The sequence below is a fragment of the Cupressus sempervirens genome, chromosome 8, assembly GCF_028749045.1.
Source record: "Cupressus sempervirens isolate cs-2001-9-10 chromosome 8, ASM2874904v1, whole genome shotgun sequence".
Taxonomy (NCBI): domain Eukaryota; kingdom Viridiplantae; phylum Streptophyta; class Pinopsida; order Cupressales; family Cupressaceae; genus Cupressus; species Cupressus sempervirens.
Window position 1 is genome coordinate 234,161,681 of NC_143125.1, and position 23,125 is coordinate 234,184,805.

General features: G+C 34.5%; 1 protein-coding gene across 8 annotated transcripts in view; it reads right to left on the minus strand.

The window, feature by feature from the left end:
• Positions 1-6,889, minus strand: part of LOC149542351 (callose synthase 3-like) — a 167,556-nt gene extending 160,667 nt beyond the window's left edge. Inside the window, exons 1-5 of one of the 8 annotated variants that reach the window (XM_089797319.1) lie at positions 6,625-6,889; positions 6,361-6,434; positions 6,077-6,216; positions 5,129-5,372; positions 1,528-1,628 (exon numbers count right to left, since the gene is read on the minus strand). In XM_089797319.1, coding sequence (XP_089653445.1) covers positions 1,528-1,628; positions 5,129-5,309 — 282 coding nt within the window. In that variant the 5' untranslated portion in view covers positions 5,310-5,372; positions 6,077-6,216; positions 6,361-6,434; positions 6,625-6,889. Of the gene's footprint in view, positions 1-1,527; positions 1,629-5,128; positions 5,373-6,076; positions 6,268-6,360; positions 6,452-6,579 lie in introns of those variants that run through there. The other 7 variants (XM_089797318.1, XM_089797320.1, XM_089797322.1 and 4 more) reach the window with 7 other exon arrangements.
• Positions 6,890-23,125: the final 16,236 nt, after the last annotated feature.

Consider the following 23,125-nt stretch of genomic DNA (forward strand, 5'->3'; position numbering starts at 1 on the left):
TGACAGTATTGTGTTGACGGAGGTTACAGATGTATCTTGTTATAGTTAGTCAATTAATGTATTCCATTTTGTTAATTTGTCTCGGATATTTTGTAATTGTCGTCCAGAGACTACTTTTTGGGGAGGATGATGTTGTCGGTAAATTCTATATTGTAGCTAACGGGTAGAATAGTATGTGAACAGGCGCATGACGGTTGAATCACCCCTTCGGGAAAGTATATGTACACCGTCCGGAACGGACTTTGGAGCATCACCATGATCATTGTAATCATCGGAATCATTGTAATGAGCATATTGCATAAATGAATAAAGTATTTGTTTTGTGTTATATCTTGCTATACTACATGCGTTAAGTATCCTTTTACCCTGTACGGTAAACAATTCCTACTAAGAGCTACATTGTTTTTTTTGAGGAATTTGTAGGTTTTTTCCCCATGCATTCTTAGAAACCTGAAAGATGAGATAACCTACACATCCATGAAAACATTAAATTCACTTTTTCATGCTTCTTTATAAGAGCTGATAAGTTGCCTCACCAAAAAAATCCCCTTGACGCTAAAGAATTGAAGAAAATAAGATTATCTTGTGGGGCCTTCAATAAATGAAGATGTGAGACAAATTGTTCCAAGGGTATTAAAATAAATCCTGTTGCCAATATCTAAAGAAAGAAATATTCGTTTAGCATATTTCTACTCAAATTTGATCTCAGCAGTGGCTAAGCATACTACACAATCTGAGGATAGAAGGGTGTGCACCAAAAGATGAATGATGGCATCCACTTTAGGGACCACAATTTACCAAATCCAAAAAGCTAGGGCAAAAATATTAATCAGATAGACGATGAAGTCAAAGAGGAACAAGCACTCAGTCTTGAATATCAACACCATTGATGAGGGCAAGGAATGACCAGGAAAATCCCTATATCCAAGAAACATAGGAAAAATTGATGAGATTAAATCAATAAGATATCAAACTAGTATGTGAGAACATAGGATCAACCGTATCTGTTGCCTTCCGAAAAAACGGATTAAGTTCAATAAACATCATAAACACATGGTCCTGGAATGAAATTGGGGTCAGACCTAAAAGGCATCTTAGAAAACAAGGAAAACCAATTCCAAAAGAGAAAAGGTTTGAAACCAATTTATAAGAATGCACAGCAATTATTTAGCTCATTGCTAATGGCAACATTCATCTAAGTCTTACATCCATATTTATGTTATCATTCTCAACTGTAAACTTCAGGGAAATGTAATTACAATGGTTAATGGTGTTTTTAACAAGGTGTTTAGTAGTTGAAGTTTGTGGTGCCAAAAAACATTTACCTCACTTCTAATTTTGATTTACACAGATTTGTTAAAACAACCAGAAATTTTATAAATTATGTGAATTGTTTTATAGTTAATTCAAAAGATACAAATTTTTCCTCATGCATTCAGCTTAAGAGTAAGAAAGAGGGCAATCAGGATGAGCATATGCAGCAAAATTTGATTATGCTTTTCAATAATACAAAGTAGTTTTCTGTACCCTTTCAAGCCGTTGTAGCAAAGCTGTTTTGAATTGACGAACACCACGACCACTAGATGTAGGATCCAGTTTATGAGCCTTTTCAAATGCATAGAACCGACCTGTTAACAAACACATTCATTAACAGTTACACGCAATCCAGAGAATCAACACTAACAGTAAACAAACAAAAACTTATCTTTCCTATACATCTATCCTATGTTGCATCTAAAGAAAACAAGTGTTGTATCAACTTAACAACACGATTACAACTCCATTCTTCTAATAGTTGGATGATTCAAATTTAATATCATTTTTTTATAATAGCTGAACAGCCAAATTAGCATTACGCAACTTGGAACAGCTTTAACTGAAAAAGAATCTTCTTTGTTTCCAATTGGAACAGATATCTACAAGATTTGTAGTAAATACTAATGCCTTATTTTCAGGTGTCCAGTATACAGGCACATGCAATACAGTCCACAACTGAAAATCAGAAATCCTTCTGCAACCTCCAATACCACAAAGATCCCTAAATAGAATCACTTAAAACAAATAAGGGAGTTTTTGTCCTCCAACTCAGATATCTAAGGATTCTTATCCTCAAGGAAGAAGATGAACATGCGTTTGAGTCAGCTCAAGAGGTCTTTAATTCATTAGAAGGATGATACTTTCTCCCCTTTTTTCTCCAATGCCTAGCCTCTCCTTTTATAACCCTCTTTTTAATTTCAGAATAATTTCCAATTTTATTCTAAAAGTGACTACAAAATACCTTTTCAATATTATAGTATGTTGTCCACCTTCTCTCATAACACTTCTTCTATAGTAGTCCCTTTGTAATAATAAAGCATAAGTTGAAATTTTATAAGCATTACATAAGGTTAATAGGACAACTTAAATTAGAATATTATTTTCCTCACCTTACCCCTTTAGCCAACGGGAAATAAAATAATAGGCTAGTCATCTCCCACATACTTAAGTCAAGAAAGAAGGCATGACAAAATGCTATTCTCCATTAGAAAAAAAATTGTATCACTTTAGTATAGTTAAATGTTGCATAGTCAGCTTGGATTAACTCTATGGAAGATTGCATGAAAAAATAAATTATTGAGAATATTGACTTCCCCACTCAGGGTCAGATGATGTTGACTGACATGTTAACCAGAAAGTAATTAGTCTTTGTGGCAAACCTTGAATAGGACAATATCAAATGAGAAGTTGTAAGCTGAGTTCAGTGTAAACTTGCAGAGTAAACAAAAAATGTCTATTTAAGATACGTTTTGTGTTAGTATATCAATAATGCACAAAGGTCTTGGAGATAAAAAATTTGCTTTGGAAGTCGTTTAGCAAAACGTGTCCAGTAGATGGGGAGTTGAGTTAAAAAAAATATGCAGTGTATTTATTACAGAAGGTGGGGAACCAACCTGCATACCCTAGAGAAATGATTGGATGAAGTTTAAATCTATTTAATTTATTATTTTCTAGTCAAGCAAACTAATCAATCTTGCCATAGCAGATGTCAGGTATGTCATTCTCTTAGTTTGTCATTGTGGAATGTGATCCGAACCAGCAACTTAGTTTATTATGCTCGATTAGACTCAACCCCAAGACCTCTCATATAAGAGGCTCACAATTTACCATTGTTTTGTAGGCTCTAGCCTCTTTTTTTTTAACAATTGTATTAATAGAGTTTTTTAAATTAACATTGGGAAGATTTACACTTAATCTTTTTGAAATCAAATTATGTAGTATTTGGCACAGTTGGAAAATCAAGTTTTTTTAGGCAGACATGGGTACAATATTCAATGAGGATCCAAGCAGTATTGGATACATTTCCAAATTAGATACGTGGATATGCATTCCCAAGGAGGGACAGAGGAGTTTCCGGCAACTTTGGTTTGATAATATGATGATCCAATACCTTTTTATTATCTACATATCATCTACGTGTGCTATGTATGGTGAACTGTGGATTGCCAGATCAAGGACTATCCATTGAGGTGGATGGATCAGGGTGAAGAGAAAAAAGTTAAAAACAAAAGAAAAACTCCAGAAAAACACATTCAGATAATAAAGATGAGATAATTGGATACTTATAACTTAAGATTTTGGCCTCAGAAAGAAAAAGGGACAAATAAAAAGCCAAGATGTTTCATAAACAGTGAATTCTTAGAAATTCTTCAGTAAAGTCACAAAAAACACTGACCTGAAGGGAAAATTCACGTTGATTTTATAATTTCTCAATTACCACTGAGAAGGTCTTTCTTAAAATGCAATTTAATTGATATGTTGATAAGTGATCTTCTTGTATCTCATGTGCAATGCATCAGAGGGTAATTTCATCCATAGAAACTAATTGCTAACACTAAATCTTGCTAATTGAGTCTGAAATGAATGTGTTGGTAAAGATAAGTAGCATTCGATTACCCAACATCTTTGTAAATTTGAGAATTCTAACAATTTGGTCAACGTTCTACAGTTAAAAGAGTGTCTTGAGATGTGCGACATACCTCTTACATAGTTGCAAGTGTGATTAAATGGTATTAATTCAATTTGTTGTGTTCTGGAGTTAAGACCGTAAATTTAGGGTTGAAGCAGTTAAGCTTTGTTTGAAGTATACTGAAATGGTAGACTAAAACCTGTTCTTAAAAAAGATTTTTTTTTGTGATCTTGATCTTTGGTTTGCTTCTACTGTACTTACCAAGGCTTCTGCAAGATCAGGATGCTAGAAGCTTCTGATGCACAGTCATGGCCTGTTCTTACAAAAGAATTTTTTTTGTGATCTTAATCTTTGGTTTACTTCTACTGTACTTACCAAGACTTCTGCAAGATCAGGATGCTAGAAGCTTCTGATGCAAAGTCATGGTTAGCCACAATGGAGCAAACTTGGTCCAGGAGAAATTTCAGCTATGAGAAACGATCGTAGCAATACTGCTCTAAAAGCATGAATAACTAACTTTAAAGTGATTTATATGGTGGAAAGGACTAGATTACAGAATGGTCTAGGTTATCACATGTGAATCGACAACACTAAATTTCTTGACAACATTTGAGGTTGAAATCAACGATCAGAAGTAGGTCTACATTAATGATTAGCGGGTAACAACAATTGACAACATAGTAAGATAATTGTTTAAATGGTGGCGATTGGCAATATTGTAAGCAACTTTTAGGCCTTGGTAGTGTTCAACATCAATGTGCCAACAAAAGAGTGGGAAACGAACGCTTAAGGAGGGGCTCCTAGATTCTCGTGGGGCTATAACTGGTACACATTGGAGGAAGACTACTTTCAAGATGGCTTGAATTCCACAGATCAATCAACGTTAAAGCTCGTTTACAGTCATTTTCTCATGCACCGTAATTGTTAATAGGTTTAGTAGTCAAGTGTATGTTATCCGCATGAATACATGCATTCCTTGATTTTACCTAAAAAAGGGAATGCAAGTAAATGATAGAAAGCAAGGTAGATACATGATGAAAATCTCCTATATAATGGTATAAATCTTTACATGGCATGAGAATACCTAGAACAATAAAATAAGCATACATTCAATTGTCAAATGAATGTAAAACCTAATTTTGCCTACGATGAAAGAAAGAGTACTGAGAGCATGTTACATACAAAGATAGGCAACCCTTGGACTGGTAGTTTCGATCTCATTGGCAACACGCAGAATTGGCGCAATCGAAGCAAGAGAAGATGGAATTACTTCACTGTCAAAAGCCAATGGATCTGCAAAGTTACCAGTGGTGTGTGTCCTTGATAGTCGCCGAGCTGATGACTCGGCACTTCTTCCAGCCATTTCTCCCTATATCACAAAAGCGAGCTCTCCTCACTTAACAATTAACTCATTCTCCCTCTGCACCTGGAAGACACGAAGATGGACTACAATCAGGCATCCCCAGCAAGTCTCTGAGATTGACATTCATTCACAGAAATACTGGACTGCGCAGAACAAATACTTGGGAAAAACCGGTCAGTCCGCACAAAACGTATGAATGGTAAAGTACGGGCATTCACAAGACAACGTGGGACAACTCAGAAACTCTCATTCTACAAATCAAGTCATGCACAGAATAAATTTATGAGAAAACCCAGACACTTGATCTGCATAAAATACAGTGATACACAAAACATAATCATAGGAAATTTCAGTAGCTCGGAGTAAATATCATTTGAGAACTAAGCAATTCAATCTAGATAAATAGTACAGTGCACAGAACATACTCAATGGAAGACTCGGGCATTAACTCGACACAAATACTATAATGCACAAAACATAAACATGAGAAAGAAAACTCTCGTATTAGGGATTTGACAGGCCATAAGCCGCTACAGGACTGGCCATAACCCGCTACAAGTGTACTGGGGTGCAATACCTAGATCTGCGACATTGGGAGGCAGAAACATCAGCAGGCCAACATCATTGAAAACAAATAAATATATAAAAACTCCCTATCATCACAATCTTCTTTCCCATGGTGCAAGACAGCTTATTGGTAGACATAAATCTACAGGTATGGCTCAGAGGTCGTTCGACATGACGGCAGTATAACTATAAAGCCGTACCTGGAACTCTTCCAATACTGTACCAGGAACTCTCCTACAACAAAGCGACTACATCCAGCTTCATACAGAAGAGCTATATCACACCATTGCAGTTCAAAGAGCACTATAGCAACACCCACTTGGGTCTTTCTCGCTTCTTCCTACACGGATCCAAACAACCCACTTGAAATGACTACACAACCTACTCGCCCAAAGCGATAAATTTTAGCTCCAGCTTAAATACCACTAATAGAAATCTTTCGCAACTCCTAAATTAAATATTAAATAATAATAACAAACCCCACCAACTATTTATATTTTCTCTGAAATTCATTACAGCGTGCGTTGAACTGAATCCTGACGTGGCACTTCAATGGGTCTGCGCCAATCACCACGATTAACTACAAAATAACTCGGAAGCTGCTCAATGATAAACCAGAAAATATATATCTATTATTATATTACATTATATTTTGTTTCATTTCAAAGCATTTACGTAATTGGAAACTTGGAAAGCTGTATACCACCGGGTTATTTCCAGAGATACTGCGAATGATTTTCAAATTTACCAGGTAGGTACAGATGGCGTAGTGCAGAATACTCTAAATTTGGTTGCTCACGACGGTAACGGCGTTTGGTGGCTCGTACAAAATTACGTGCTGCCCGTTACCCCGCCATGCGAATTGTTTGGGCGTCCCACTTCAGCCATGATGCAAGCTTGCGTTACATCTCGGCGAGGTAAAAGTATACGATGGACTGAAGACGTGATCGATGAGCATTCCGCCGTAATTATTTTTTACATACTCCTGTGTGTAAAATAGGGATTTTGTTATTGATTTATTTTTTAAAGTTGGGATCTTTATGTAGGGTTCGAGCGTCTGAAGCCATAGATGCTTAGGATTTAAATGGATGGAGGACATTTGTCCTCTGACTGATTGGATAGCAAGACAGAAAATTAGTTTTTAATGAATTGGACAGTGACAGTACTGCCGTATGACCCCCCGCATGCATCCAAATGTTTTTAGGAAAGTATTTCTTTTCAGAGTTTTTATAATGGAGGATTGCTTTTTTTAATGGAGGATTTTTATCTAAAACATAGTTTAAGCTAAGGGATGAGGAGTATCAGTCTGAATATCTTCTTAGTAACAGCCAAAGTTTCTTTTTCTTTATATATATTTTGATATTTTTCAATTTAAATATTATTTTATGAATAGTAATTATATTTTTTGTTGATATGTCTTTTTTTTTTTTTAATGAAAGATTTTATATGTCATAAAGAACTTTTAGCTATTTTATTTTTAGGTTGCAATCTCTTTTATTAAGAAAGAACTTTTATGTATCTTGTTTTTAGGCTGAAATTTGATCAAGTGAGAAAGGATAGAGGGATATTTCTTCAACTCATCTTGTATTTAATTAGGTCCTTTAAAATCATTCAACTTCAAACTACCAAGAAATTAATTGTTTTTTTAATTGTGTTTTTATCTATATCACTCTTAGAAATAATTTATTTTCAAATTAAAATGGGTAAATAGATTTTGAATACATAAATAGATAGTTAGATCATAAGACATAGAAATATTATTTATAAAAAAAAAAATATTAAATGAAAAAATAATTATAACAAGAGATGTGTTCAAGCTAGCCTACTAGCCTAGTGTCAAAAGTAGAAGTTGCATATTGGAAGAGAAACTAATTAGATACAATTGACATGAAATTAAATGAGACACAAAAGACTTACTTGTAATTGTTTTAATGTTTTTATTTTTCCAATAGAAATCACAAGTTATCTATCACCTTCTTAAAACTTTTCATTTTTTCAATAGAAATCACAAGTTATCTGTTAGATATTGGAAGAAAAAATTAATTAGATGCAAGTGCCATGAAATTAAATGAGACACAAAAGACTTTCTTGTAATTGTTTTACTCTTTTTATTTTTCCAATAGAAGTCACAAGTTATCTATCACCTTCTCAAAACTTTTCATTTTTTCAATAGAAATCATGGAATTGCAAAGCTTGTCATTTTGCTTGTTCATTGATGTTGACAAGACAAGTAGTATCACAAGCTATGAACACTGGTTATTGTTTTTTTTTGGGATTTCAGTGGAATTAAGTTTAACGTAGAGACTGGGTTTACTGTGAGGCAATACTAGGCACAATCATTATTTAGGTTTTAAAAATGCATTAAGTACAAGAATTAATTAAAATTTAAGAAAAAAAGATTTGCAAATAAAGATAAATATTTAATTTACTAACAAATATATTTTATTAGAAAAAATATTAAATATTTCAAATTTCAAATTTGATTTTTTTATTAAAAAAGTATTTGATAAACTAAATTTATATTAGTTAGAATTTTTATTTTATTTTTGAAAATTTTTAATGAATAATTTTTTATTTCATTATCTCAAATTCAAAAATCGCATAATTAAAAGTTTTTAAAATATATATTTTAAATTTTATTTTTTAAATGTATTTAATATTATATTTAATATAGAAGTTAAATTGTAAGATTTAAAAACTAAATTCATTTATACAAATGTTAATTTATTTTATTAAGTTTCTTCTAAAATATATATTTTTAAATCTATGAATTTGATGACAAGAAAAACTTCTGATATTGTTTATCTAAGACTTTCATCATATATTTCTAAAATGTTTATTTTTTGTTAATAAAATGCTTCTTTCAATAAATAAAAGATTTATAATAAAGCGTACCAAGGGGCAATCCCCTTTATTATTTAAACTAGCACTTGTACATATGAGAGGTTCAAGGGATAAGCCGATAGTGTAATTTAAGAAAATTATCATTGTATGAAATTGCATAGTATAGTAAAGGGTTAAACATAATTTTCTGATGATATATAGCATTATTTGTCAAGAAAGTATGATGTTTAGGGTGGTCCAATAGTGCATAACAACAATCGTATTTTAGAAGCAGAAGAGTAGTACAATAAAATTGTAAATTGTCATTTGAAGCATGCATAATGTTTGATAAAAATGTTTACCAAGAAATGTATTTGTGGACCTAAACAATAGTTAATAATATAATTGTAAATTGTCATTTGAAACATGCATGATATTTGATAGAAGCATTGTTTGTAAGTAAAAGTAAATGTCCCAAATTTGACAGTACAATGTATTTGTATGGGTATAACTTGTAGGATATCCCATAAAATTTGAGTACTGCATTTATTTGGATTACATTAATATATCATCTATATGACAAGTCAAAATGAGTTTTGTCATTTCTCTATTGCAACTAGTGAACCTATAAAAGACAAGTAGACAAAGATGTCATCAAAAACTTGAAAGTCTTAGTTTAGGTAATTGAAAAAAAGGAAAAGTGTATTGAAGGGAGGGAGAGAATACGAAATAGTACCATGTCAAAGTGAGAGCAAGAACAATCGAGCTTCTTCTTTCTTTCTAATAATATTGTAGGGATTTTTTTTTCATTTTGTAAAAGCACTCAAAAGAGAAGGCAGGTTCAATTTGAAGGCCTTGTAGGGATTTGACCCTTGAGATGGCTATAAAGGTGAGGCCTTGTTTTCAGTTTTACCTATATCAATTGTGGCCCACTCTAGGGTTAGGCCTTGTGATTTGTGTATAGTGATAGCCCAGGTAGTGGTTAGTGGTAGTTGGGTACAATTGCCCTGAGTAATTGGATGGATTGGTATGGTTTTTGGGTTGTTGACATCCCATGGAGGCCCATTGCAGGTATCAAATGTGACAGTAACATATGTTGGCAACTGAGAAGGCTTAAAGGATGGGGCATATACAATTTCCTTAACTTCACCAAGGGATCCAATGACAAGACCACCTTGTATCCATAGGTTCGTGGTAACCATGACACGTTGAAATTTACATATGAGAATTTCTTGTGAGAGTTGGTCATCTGTATATGTTTCAGCATTATTACGTTGTGTATTTACAACTAAACAGAGTGCAATAAGTGTATTTAGTTGTTTGAGTTTTTGTTTATTATGTATAGCAACTAGTTCATTTGTGGCAAACAAATGTATTGCTTGGTCGAAGTTCGCTTGCTCTGCTAGTGGAAGGTTTTTATTTGTGTGCGTCAATAGTAATTTCCAGTCATCCTCGGATGGTTCAACATTGCACATGTTTTGTAATGCATGACGAAACTTTATTTGTGTTGGGTCACCACCGTCTTGTCTAAATATTGTTTGTGATGTTACAATGATATTAAACTTCAGCCAAAGATTTTGAGCTATTGTGTGTGCTACATAGATAGGTTTGTCCATAATAGGGGGAAGCTGTGCAAAATCTCCAATTAGAATTATAGATAAACCCCCAAAAGAAATGTGTTGTTGATGGGGAAATGCCTTGCGTAACCTCGAGTCAATTTTAAGTAACAATTTTGGGCCTATGAAACTCATCTCATCGATCAAAATATATTTGATGTTTTTCATTTCTTCTTGGAAAGTTGTTAACATTTGTCTTTGTCATGGTTTCATTTCTCTAATTGGTATCTTAAGGGTTGCATGTATAGTTGTTGCATGTATATTAAATGAGGCAATTCCAGTTGGTGCAAGAACAAGGATAGGAGTTAAGCCATATGGAGAATTATTTTGAAGAGACGTGCATATGCAATTGATTATATATGACTTGCCTATTCCTATTGTTCCTTGCAAGAGCATGTACAAAGGTTCAACATAACTATTCGCAATGGAATGGTCTAAAATTAGTTGAAGGGCCAATTGTTGTTTAGGTGACAACTCATATTGGCGATTAAACTCATGTGTTGGTGGGTGAATGGCTTGTTGAGATATCTTAGTTCTATGAACAAATTGGTTTGCATCTTCGTGCAACTGTGAAGGAACATCGTGACCTTCCCAATTGTGGTCTTTGTAAAAATCATGTTTTCCCAACAAGTCAAGTTCATTAAAGTTGAAATTATTGAAATGAGACACATTTGAAATAAGTTCCCACTCATGCAATTGAGGTGGGTCTTGTAGAGATGGCTCATCCTTACTTTCATTATCTTCTCCCAAGTCATTTTCAATTTGGTCTTCGTGATCAATATGCCAGACATTGTATTTTTGCAATGACATGGCCTTCTAGTGAGAAATGATTTCTTCTTTGGAACGACCAATATCTGTTGTTAGTGATCGAAAATATTTGTACAAAAGGAGCTCACTCCAACAAAATAGTTCAAAATTGTCAGAGTCTTCAAGTGAAATGATATAAGATTTTGGGTAGACTTGAACAATTGCTTTGTCATCTTTAGGACATCATTTGCACCATTTATGATTGGCTGAATATGTATATGATCTAGCAGAATCAATGAGTGAAATTTTCTTTAAGTGTGTTGGGCACTTTATGTAGGCATGTATGTAGGTAGATTGTATCTCATGTCCATCTGTAGCTGGTTTAATGCGATGAAATGTTTTTTTTCCAACATTAAGCAATATGAAATGTTGATGACACATGACAAGAGGGAGTTTTTGTAGCATGTGGCATGTTTCTTGTGCACTGATATCGTGTTTTGAAACAATTTCGGCCATGAATTTTTTGTATGCTTTGATGGAATTACCTTGTTTGTTAACATCTAAACATATGCTTGATGTCATATTTACACAACTCTCATATTTCTTCTCTGCTTTAGAAGTGTATTTGGATATGTATTTGAGAACAAGTAGTTGTAAGGTGATAGGTAGGCAATCAATGTTTACTCTCTAAATAGAGAGCATATGTGGATTATGTGTGTTAACCTTATCATCATTGTGTACAGGCACATATGACTTGCAACCTGAGTCGTCACATATCAATTGTGACTCATCACATCTTTCCAAGGTGTTTTATACCTGCATTCTAGTTGGTGGCCTTTTTTCATAGGCAAGTCCACTCGATGCATTTGGTGTGTCGTTGAACATGATTAACCAATTCTTCATAGTCAACATGTGGATTAGTGGCATATATTGCACGTGTGTTGTGCAAGCATGAATCGACAGTTAGAACCCTATGAATAACATTTTCAATATCACATTTGGCTTGAGGGTTCCAAGCAGTGACATATTGGTTGAAAAAATCTTTGGCCTTTTTTACTTCATCTGGATTACCCCAATCTAGTGTATCCATATTGGGTGCATTTTTAATCCAAATGAACCCATGAATGTGAGCAGATCCACGATTTTGCCACTCATAATGGTACCAATAATTGACTACCCCCATTAGTTTCTTGATGACCTCTTCATGAAAGACTGTGAAACGTTGATGTACGTATAACATTGTTTAATGGGGGTTCCTAATGACATTATGTATGCAATGTTTGTTGTTTAGGTCGGTAAATGCTACATCTGGAGATAAGACAACATGTAGGTCAAGCTATTTTGTGCTAGCTGCACTTAAACTGAAGAACAATGTGGGAGCACCTATTTGGGCAATCAGATATGTTAGATTTGTGTGATGTTTATTCCAATACGAGCATGTACCTTGCAAGGTAGATCCAAAATGCATTAGTTCTTTAGCTAATTGACACTTAGGCAGGTTTGTTAAGTGGGAGCGAAGATTTTCTATAGTGGATCGTATATTATCTTCAATTTTGCATTTAATAAACACTAATGCTAGAGCTTGGCTATGATGGCACATCATAAGGTTAAGGAGGAAGTATGTAAATTGTGGGTGTTGACCGAACCTATCATCATGATAGCATATAAGGTGCAAAGCATATTTGTGAAGTTGCACATCTCTTTCCTATGGTTGCATGGGTTGTGATGTTCCATTTGGGAATAGAGTTTGAAATGCCATGTCAAATAATCCCTCAATGGTGCACTCATTAATTGGTGTTGAACTGATGTGGGGCCAATTGAGTTTGGTGTTAGGTTCATGGTCAAGGTACAATGATTCCTTAATGATTTGCAATTCACATTGTTTGTTTGGTCGACTGACCATAAATGAGGTAGAATTTTTTGTGAATTGTTCATGGTCGATCGGTACTCTTTCAAGGTCATTGCTGGTTGAATGTGGCTCTTCATGTTAGCTATGAAATGAGCAAAGCATTTCAAAGAGGTTAGTAGTAGTATTTGGAAGTAGTGATGATGTGGTCTCATTGATTATCACATCATTGTAATAAGGGTCATATTTGATTTTGTATTAGAGTGCATTGTGGACATGACTTTTATTAACATAATAATCACAAGTCTTCCCATGTGAATTCAACTTACGTACTATTAAAACATCCAATTCTCGAAGCCTATGTGGCAATGTTTTTGTAATGAGTTTTATATCTTGAGGGAAGCTTATTGTATGACCACTATATTTGTATTGTCCTCCATTGGCATGTGTTACTTGTAAGATTGGATTAACACGTACATCTCTTCTAATTGTGTGAGAACTTTAAGAACATTTTTTTGTTCAAGTGGGTCCATATTGTTAGCAAGTGAGAAACAATGAAGACCTTTCTCGATAATACATCTTCTACAAGCTATGCCTTTGTGTGAGGAATGCACAAGCATACCCGAGTAGCACTCATTGCATATATGACACGTGTGTAAGTTGGAAAATGCATCTAACCTAGTTCTAAATGACTTAGTTGTGTCTACGGAGGAAGAGGAGACATTGTAATCAATATTGGTATGTGGGAGTGGATGGGGTACCCTATGTTGTGGAAGGTGTGTTTGAAAAGGGGTACACAAAGTGTTGGCATGATTGGTTGGAAGAGCTTCTGTAGACAGACTATGTGGCTGATTTGATGTATGTTGGAGTGGTTGCATGCACTGGAGTTTTCAGAGAGCACTTATTTCCTCTCTTTGACGGGCATAACACAAGTGGCTTCTCTTACATTTATGTAGTTGAATGTGGCTATTGAAGTGTGAAAGGCTTTTAGAAGTTTACACATTTGAAAGTGGAGGTGGTGGGCTTTGTGATGGAAGTAGTGTTGGAATGGGTGGATTGGTTAATTAATGTGGAGTGGTAGTGGAAGGATGGGAGTAGGATTCGGGTGTATGAACAAGAGAGGCATGGGAGGAAGATGCACGATGGATCCTACGTCACGCACTAATCTCACCTCTATGGCTAGCATAATACAACTAGCTTTTGTCACATGATCGAAGATCAACAGGGGTAGTTAAGTTTGGTTGTCCATCAGAATCATGTACATTTGAGTCCATTTTTTGTAGTTCGTAAAAGATACAATAGAGGTGATCAGTAACTCTGATCCTTAATACAATATACAACTGTAGGAGCATGTATGGTAGCAACAAAACTAGTTGTAAATTTCATAGTGAGGTATAATGTGTTACAATTAATCATATGTAGTTATCGATTAAAATGACTAAAAATTATACTAAGAATTGTAGGATAAAGGTTATAGTAGTAATCTATTTGAATGTAGAATGAATTGTTTGTATACAACATTATATAATTGTAAGCTAGAAAAAAAAAGCAAAATAATAAAGTTAAACACAACAAGTGTGAATATTAAGTATTCCAAAGTATGTGGACATAAAAGTTCAAATATTTTTTAAAAAGGACTCATATATATGTATACAAGAGAAGTAGTAGCTACATTTGATGCTTTAATATAACCATAAATAAAGTGTTATCTATATGTCTAGTGTATATAACAAGTTTGAAGGGGCCTTGAAACCCTATACATAGATAGTACACAAAGAAGTAAAAATAAATAATGTGAGTATGGAAGAAGAAATAAGTAAAGAGGCACATTTAAAGGTATGTAGGATTGAGGTGTTAGGCATTACTCGAAAGACAAAATGAAGAAATACCTTGTAACAAAAAGTTGATTTCATCAGTAAAACCAAATTCTATCACATCATCAATAGTTGATTTCAAACGTGTTTCATTGTTGTATGTTTCCATTTGGTTTGAAAGGGTAAAATGGAATTGATGGTACTATAGATTTTTAATGACAAACTCAAAAAAATGTTCATTGTTGTGGTTAAATTGTAGCATATATAGTTCTTTTGCAGGCATCCCAACGAATTTGGTTGCAGCCTCATCAAAAGTTGTTGCCTAAAGACCACCTGTGGGGTCTTCAATCTTTACTAGAAGTACATATCTACAGTTACATTCTAGAAAAGTAAGTAGACACTTTGAACAAGACCAATGTCCATCAACATTTTTATCTACTCTTTTTTTGCATTGTTTACCCCCAATCTCATTGGGACACACTAGATATCAAGTAGTTTTGGTCTTAATAAAAACCAAGTTTTCTCTAACAATGCAATGTAGTGGTTGTAATGTCCGTGAAGGATCTTTAGTAATAGATGAGATGGTATTTTGTTTTAAGATGGTGGATGGCCCTACAAAGTCTCTTTAGGGAAGGAAGATATCTGGGCTATTTGATGCGAACCAAGAGTGTAGTTGCTTTGTCTCATCGATATCAGGATTGATAAACAATTGTGATATTGCCAACGTATTCACCACCTTACTGTTGTATTCAACGATGCGGCCATTTTTTATGGCAAGAATAGTAACCTTTTGTAGATGATACATTTTTTGCAGTTGACTACCTTCAATTTGGGTTGTTTTACCCCACAAAGTTACAGTTATTGTGGATGATGACATATCTATAAGTTTGAGACTCTGCCTAAGGACTTCAGTTGCATCATTTTTTCATTTTATTGTAGCGGAAGGATCAACACATATAACCATTCCAATAATATCTAGAGAAGTATTAACATTATAAGACAAGATATCTAGAATGTCTGTAAATGAGAAATGTAGTGTTGGAATTAAGTAGTCATCTTCACAATGGTTGACCCTGGAATCATCATTCATTGTGATTTCTATATCACTATTAAGGTTATTATAAAAAAAAATCGCAGACTTAATAGTACCAAGAGACAATGTATAAACACTTCCAAGTTGAATCTATTGGAAATGGCGGTCTACTAGTTCATTGAAGCAAGTGACATGAACCTCAGTTCTTTCCTTATCAATCATATCAAAACTAAACATGTGCCCATTTCCTTTGTTATTTTTGAATTGGTGGATTTCCTTCTTTGCAGTAACATGACCTTGTATTATCCATTGTGGTTAGAATGGATTCAAGCTTTAAATAGGAGAAATAGTAGTGGGGGGAGGTTTTTTCATTAGGGATGCATGCAATCCAAACATCAACTTTGGAGGAGTACATGGAACAGATGCTAGAAGTTCTTTTTCATTTGTGAATGTATCTGAAGAAGGTTGTTCCTTTTCTACAAGTTTCTCAGGTTCTTTGAAGTACAAGGTGGGGTCACCAATTATTGCATGTGTCGCCGAGGAGACCAATAATTTTGAAACTACAATCCACCTACAGAAAAGAGAAGAAATGTATATTAAATATAGATTGTACTTGGATGATAAAACAAAAATGGTTTATTGTAAGAAAGTTTAGACAACAAGTGGCTTACCTTGATGAACAAATGGTAGGAATAATATATGCAGTAAGTTGGATAATTGTGCCCTTTTGAATTTGTCCCATTGTAAAAGGCTAGTATACTTGCTTGGCAAGGTTGCCTTTTGTAAGTGGATCCCATCAGAGAGCTCTAACTTGTATCTAGTTGTTGATTGAGCTATATGACCAATTGGTGCAACTGAAAACACTTGAAGAAATGGATGCACGTCTAAGTTGTCACTATTGAGAAGTTTAATAGCATCCTCTGTGAGAGATGAAGCCATAACTAAATGGTTTCATAATGAACATATTATTAGTTGAAAGGTGTTAAGTATTGTTTAGAATAGAAAGAAAATAAAATTCTATACTAAAGAGCATGTAAACAAAGAATGTAGTGCAAGGAAAGATGTTTGTTTGAACATAGAACCACAAGCAATAGTATTGTATAATTAGAAGAATATGAAAGGAAAGGCAATAGAAAAATTGTAGGTTGTCATATATCTAATAACATGTTTGAAAATTGTTGGAAAATTATTCCTTGTGCAGACAGGTATAATAAATAAGTAATTTCTTTGGGCTACGTAATTTGTAAGGAAAAACATAGCAAAAGATAGAAAGAGGGCACCTTCAAGCAACAAGTAGATGAAAGTATGATGTAGAACTTGTAAATGAGAGGTACAGTAAATCCTACAATACAAAAGGAGGGAAAACAAAGTTAGATAATAGAAATAAATGGCAAAACATTTGCAGAACTTGGGCTATGATAATTTAGCTTAATAGTATTTGTTAGTAAAGAAATATTTTAAAAGCAAAGAATTTGTCATACCATCAATAAAAATGGTTAATAAATATCCCAATTTTGTGTGGAATAAATGTACTTTAACTTATCACTAATGTAGTGGTGTAATTATTATTTTTTTAAATGAAGACTTCAATGAAACAAATTATAAAACAACCACAAAGAACAAAGAATTATGACAAAATAAAAGGATAGACTAATTAATTTGAATGGTCCAAATAAATTAGGTGTAGAGAGTATTATTTTGAATGATCTAATAAGTAATAGTAATGCTTTTATTTTTTTGAGAAGACCAATTTTATTATGGAGAATTTAAAATGAGGGAAAGATAAAATGTAACATTTTGTAAATATGACAATTCTATAAAAAATCATAATATGAAAATTTGAATATACTATTTTGTAATAGATAAAAATGATAGTATTAAATGAAGAGTAACATTTAGTTTATAATTTTCAAAGTATAGAAATGTAAAATAATATAATATATTATTACAATTTATTTAAAAACATTAAATAGCAACAATCGACCATATTCATCTATATTGATAGGGCGTACTCATTTAGGTTGTTTAGGTAATGAAATTTTGTTCCAAAATGTCATAATGTTAGAAAGACACTGTATAAATATAAAGAGAGCATTTGACAGAGGAGGATTTTTTTCAATATATTTGGAAATAAATTATTTATGATACACTTGTCGAAGAATATCTAATAATCAAAATACATTCTTTATGAAGTGAGTACACATAGATTTTATAGAAGATGTAAGAAGAGAAATATGACCATCTAGTAGATCAAAAAAATTACAACATTTAAAAGTGAATAACCAAACTATGTCATGAGTTCTACAATGTCCAACGTTTAATTCAAGGTTGCATTGGGTATTAAATCCATAACAAATAGCTAACTGTGGTTGAGGTAGTCCTAGAATGCACAACGAATGAGTGGAGCATTGCCTTGATGATTAAATTCATCAGTGTGCATTTCCTTTAGGAAAGTATAGAATCCAGTAAATATATCATAATGGACACAAATTTTGTCAAGCATATCGTGTATAGCCAAAACTTCGCTTTCTTTGACATCACATGTATTCTGACATATTACTTTCAGTTGTGGAATATTGATTTTAGAAGCTAGATTTAACTTGTGTAATGCTCGATCTCTATTTCTGTATATCCTTCGTAGTTGATGGATGAGTTTGAGGTGGATGATGAAAGTGGAATACTTATTAGACATGCTACTCGATATATCTATAATCTAGTGTTGAAGTGGATTATGTGCCATGACCTATAAAATATTTGCAATGTTAAATATATGATGGAATACAAATTGTTCAATATTTTGGGTTGATGGAGTGTAATATATACATAATTATAATATTTAAAAAAAAATAAACTATATATATATATATATATATGAAAAGAAAATAAAAAAATGTAAAAATAGCATTTTTGAGAGAGCTACTTGTAATCCACATGATCAAATATTGTAATTAAAAAAACTTATTGAACATAGGATATGAAGATCAACATGCCTAACCAACCTTTCTTCCTATCAAAACATCATTACCCATATCTAAATAATCTCTATTTCTAATCACACCCCAACAATGCCAATAATATATTTATCAACTGAATAGCAAGTAATTTTTTCATACCATTTATAAGTATTGAACTAAAATGAGTACTTTTAGATAATTGTTGTGTCTTATTAATAAGGTACAAAATTATCACATATGATTATTGTAATGTCCATAACACATGAAAAAAAAAAGATGTTCTACCTTTCTAACCTTCGATTTTATGATGACAAGCCTACAAGGATACCCAATCAACATCTATTCATCTTAGAACATAATTGTAAATGATAACCATAACTCTAATGCTAAATGTAATGAAAATATAATGGTTAATCACAACCCAAATTATATTAATTAATTTAACATAAAAGAATAAACCCTAACTCTAATCATAAGACTAAACCTTACCCTAACCATACGTTTAAATGCAAACACAAGACTAACTATAATGCTAATTAAAACCTTGACCCCAACTTGACCCTAACCATAACTGTCGGCCTAAGTTTTCTATCTTCAATCTTAATCTAACTAATATAGACATCTAAAAGAAATCTAACTTAACCTATCAATTAGAATATATTTAAAATTAATATTACTATGCAATTCATTATTCATCTATTTATTTAGAATGGTATTTTTAAAGTATGTTATATTTATAATCAATATTAAAATTTTGACATGTAGAAGGCAGTAAAATTTAAGCTAAATGGATAAAATTATTTACTATGATTATTTGCAACATGCAAAACTAATACCAAACTGAACAATATACATAAAAAAATAGAGTAGAATGAACAATAGATTAAAAAAATGAAAGTAGCTCAATAACGAATGAACCTTGCATTAACAAATGTGATATTAACCTATGAATTTAACAATATTGTAAACTCTAAAACATAATTATATGTTATTTACTTATAATTAAACATTACATGCATGTTGAATCTTCGAACAAATTTTTAAGAGAGACTTATTTTTATTTTATATATCTAGTTTAAGTAAACTTTTGGAAAAAAGAGGGGTAAAAATTTATTCAATCAAAAAACAAGAACAAAGCAAAGGCCCAAGGCCCAAAGGAGCACTACAAACTCATGTCCTCTAGAAGCATCTGATCAATAATCTCATAGTACTCAACGGGTAACTCATCTCTACCATTAATATTCCACTCACCCACATTCTCTGAGGCCCACTTAGCCAAACAATCAGCCACTCTATTCCACTCACGAGGAATATGACGGAAGGAAACAGAGTCCACCGACCTACAAAGACAAAGAATTTGTCTGGCTAAAGAAACAAGTTGCCAACTAACATTATCCAACTTCTGGCTATTCAACATATCCACCACAATCTGTGAGTCAGACTCACATATGAAATTATGCCACCCTAAAGCGCAGCCTCGCTCAATAGCAACCTTAATGGCTAGTGCCTCCATCAGGTTATTAGAATGCATACCCTTGTAAATAGAGAGGAGAAACACTGCATCTCCAGCATCGCTTCTACCAATAGCCCCAATATCGGCATGCCTAGGATTCCCCCGAGAAGACCCATCCATATTGATCTTCAAGAACCCAGTCGGGGGAGAGGACCACCTCCCATCTCTACACACCCGCTGCTTCCCATGTCTCAGTCTGTTGTTGGGATTGCCTCCCCACCTACTATCTTTCAAGTTCAAGTTTTTCACAATAACTTGGTCTCGAGGATCAATATTAACAGACATATCACACTTTGCATATATCGTCTCCTGAATCCTATTAAGAATCACCTTCCACAATTGAGAGCTACTAGATTTGGCATCACAAAAAATCTTACGATTCCTTTCCAGCCAAAGATTCCAGAGAATGAATACTGGACCAACCCACCAGGCCACCTGTAAGAAATAAGTCTTCACAAGAGGTTTGCCTAAGCTCTCCCAGAATTCGATAAGAGAATTAGCATGAACGCAACCATGACCCCAAGCCTCCCACCATCTGTGCCATATCTCTCTTGAGAAGGGGCAAAGGAAAAATAAGTGCGAGACACACTCCTCATTATGCTTGCAAAGAAAGCAAATCGAGGGGCCCTGAAAGCCTCGTTTGCAAAGGTTCTCCCAAGTAAGGCATTTCTTCTAAGCCGACACCCATAAGAAAAAGTTACACTTGGGCCACGAAAAGCTGCTCCAAACTTTCTTCCACCAGTGCACTTCAGCCTGCCCATGAAGGTTCTTGTCAAGACTAGCATAGCCTTGAGCCACTGTAAATTTTCCTTTTGGACTTGGACTCCAAGCCAAGTTGTCCCTCCCCTTGAGAGAGCTACACAACCTACCCTCCAGAACCCAAGAGAGGAGAGCCCGATCCTCAACAGATCCACCCATTGGTCACTCCCGAGGATCCTTCTAGCTAGTTATCTCAACCTGACCCAGGCGCTTAACTGTCTTAAACTGCTCCACCTTAATCCACCCAGCATTAGAAAAGCTTTGGGAGAGGGGAATAAGCTAGGGAAAACTAGAAAGAATAGGAGGATGGCCATCCCAAGAGTCCTGCAAAAATAGAGTTTTTGAGCCTCTATTACAAATCCAGAAGAGCCCCTCCTTAACAATTTGTGCTCCCCTCTTGAGAATATTCCAAATATAGAAGCTTTTACCCACCAAGGGAAGCTGTGGCACCTCAGGGCAATCTGCACCGGGAAGGTACTTGTGAGTGATAATCTTGGCCCACTCTGGATCTTGACTGATACACCAACGCCAGTATAATTTGGCAGCCAACACAGTGGCAACAAGATCCATCGAACGAAGCCCGAGGCCACCTGCATGCTTTGGCCTACACACAGTCTCCCACTTGAATAAACTCCACTTCGAGGAAAGAAGATTGCCAAACCAAAGGAATTGCTGAGATAAAGCATCAAACTCTCTCACAAAACTAGAAGGAGGGATCAGGACACCACACCTGTAAATGGGCAAAGACTGCATCACAGTCTTAAGCAGAACCAATCTCCCAGCAGAAGAAAGCCATCTATAAGTCCAATGACTAACCTTACTTCTGAATTTATCCAAAATCCCCTACCAATACTCTTTCTGCTAAGCACCCAAGGACAGAGGGACCCCAAGATACATCAGGGGGAGTGATCCAATCTGGAACCTAAGAATTCTAGCAATCCTGTTCTGAATAAGCCTTGGAGTGTTAAAGAAAAAGATAGAAGACTTATCATCATTAATTTTATGACCTGAGGCTTTCAAATAAATATCCAGGGCTTTCCTGATATTAACTGCCTCACTGATACTAGCCCTACCTAGAAGTCCAGTGTCATCCACAAATTGAAGATGAGAATACGAAGGAAGGTTATTGCTCCAACTCTACCCTTGGATAAACCCCTACCGAACCTGAGCTGTTAAAAATCTTCCAAGCCCTTTAGCCATGATAATGAATAAATAGGGAGATAAAGGATCGCCTTGCCTAAGTCCTCGAGAGGCACCAAACAGCTCTGAAGATTCTCCATTAATGAGAACAGAGAAGGAGGAAGAGGACAAGCAGCTAAGAACCCATTCAACCCATTCCACTGCAAACCCAAAGTTCAAAAGGATTTTTTGTAAGAACTCCCAACTCACCCGATCATAAGCCTTGGCCATGTCGAGTTTTATAAACATAGCTTTCTCCTTAGAATTGGCCATAGAATGGACAACCTTCGTTGCTATCACAACTCCATCCAATATTTGTCTTCCATCCACAAAGCCACCTTATTCCGCAAAGATTAAAGGACCAAGGAATGGTTTGAGCCTCTCTGCAATCAGCTTGGTGATGATCTTATAGACCACATTGCACAAAGCTATGGGCTTGAACTGATCCAACCTATCAGCACCTTCCTTCTTAAGTATAAGGGCCAAGAAGGTCGAGTTCAAAGATTTCAACATCTATTTATTCCTGTGTGATTCCTGGACCACATCTAGAAGATCATACTTTATTACCTCCCAGAATTCTTGGAAAAATTCAATTGGAAACCCATCTGGACTAGGGGCCTTACCCTTCTTCATATTGAATACAATTTTCTCCAGTTTCGGAAGAAGGATAGGAGCTAGTAGGGCTTCATTTATGTCAGTAGAGACAAGATGAGGAATGCAAGCCAAAATGTCACACTCCTCATGCCCACCTGCAGGCTCCCCCCTAGAAAAGATATCAGAGAAGTACTTGACTGCTTCCCTAGAGATAGCTTCACGAGAATAAATCTAAGTTCCATCTAATGATACAAGAGAGGGAAGAGAATTCCCTTGCCGTCATGCCTTAACTGAGTTGTGGAAGAAAGTAGTGTTCCTATCCCCCTCCTGAAGCCAATCAATTCGAGATTTCTGCTTCCAAAAAATTTCCT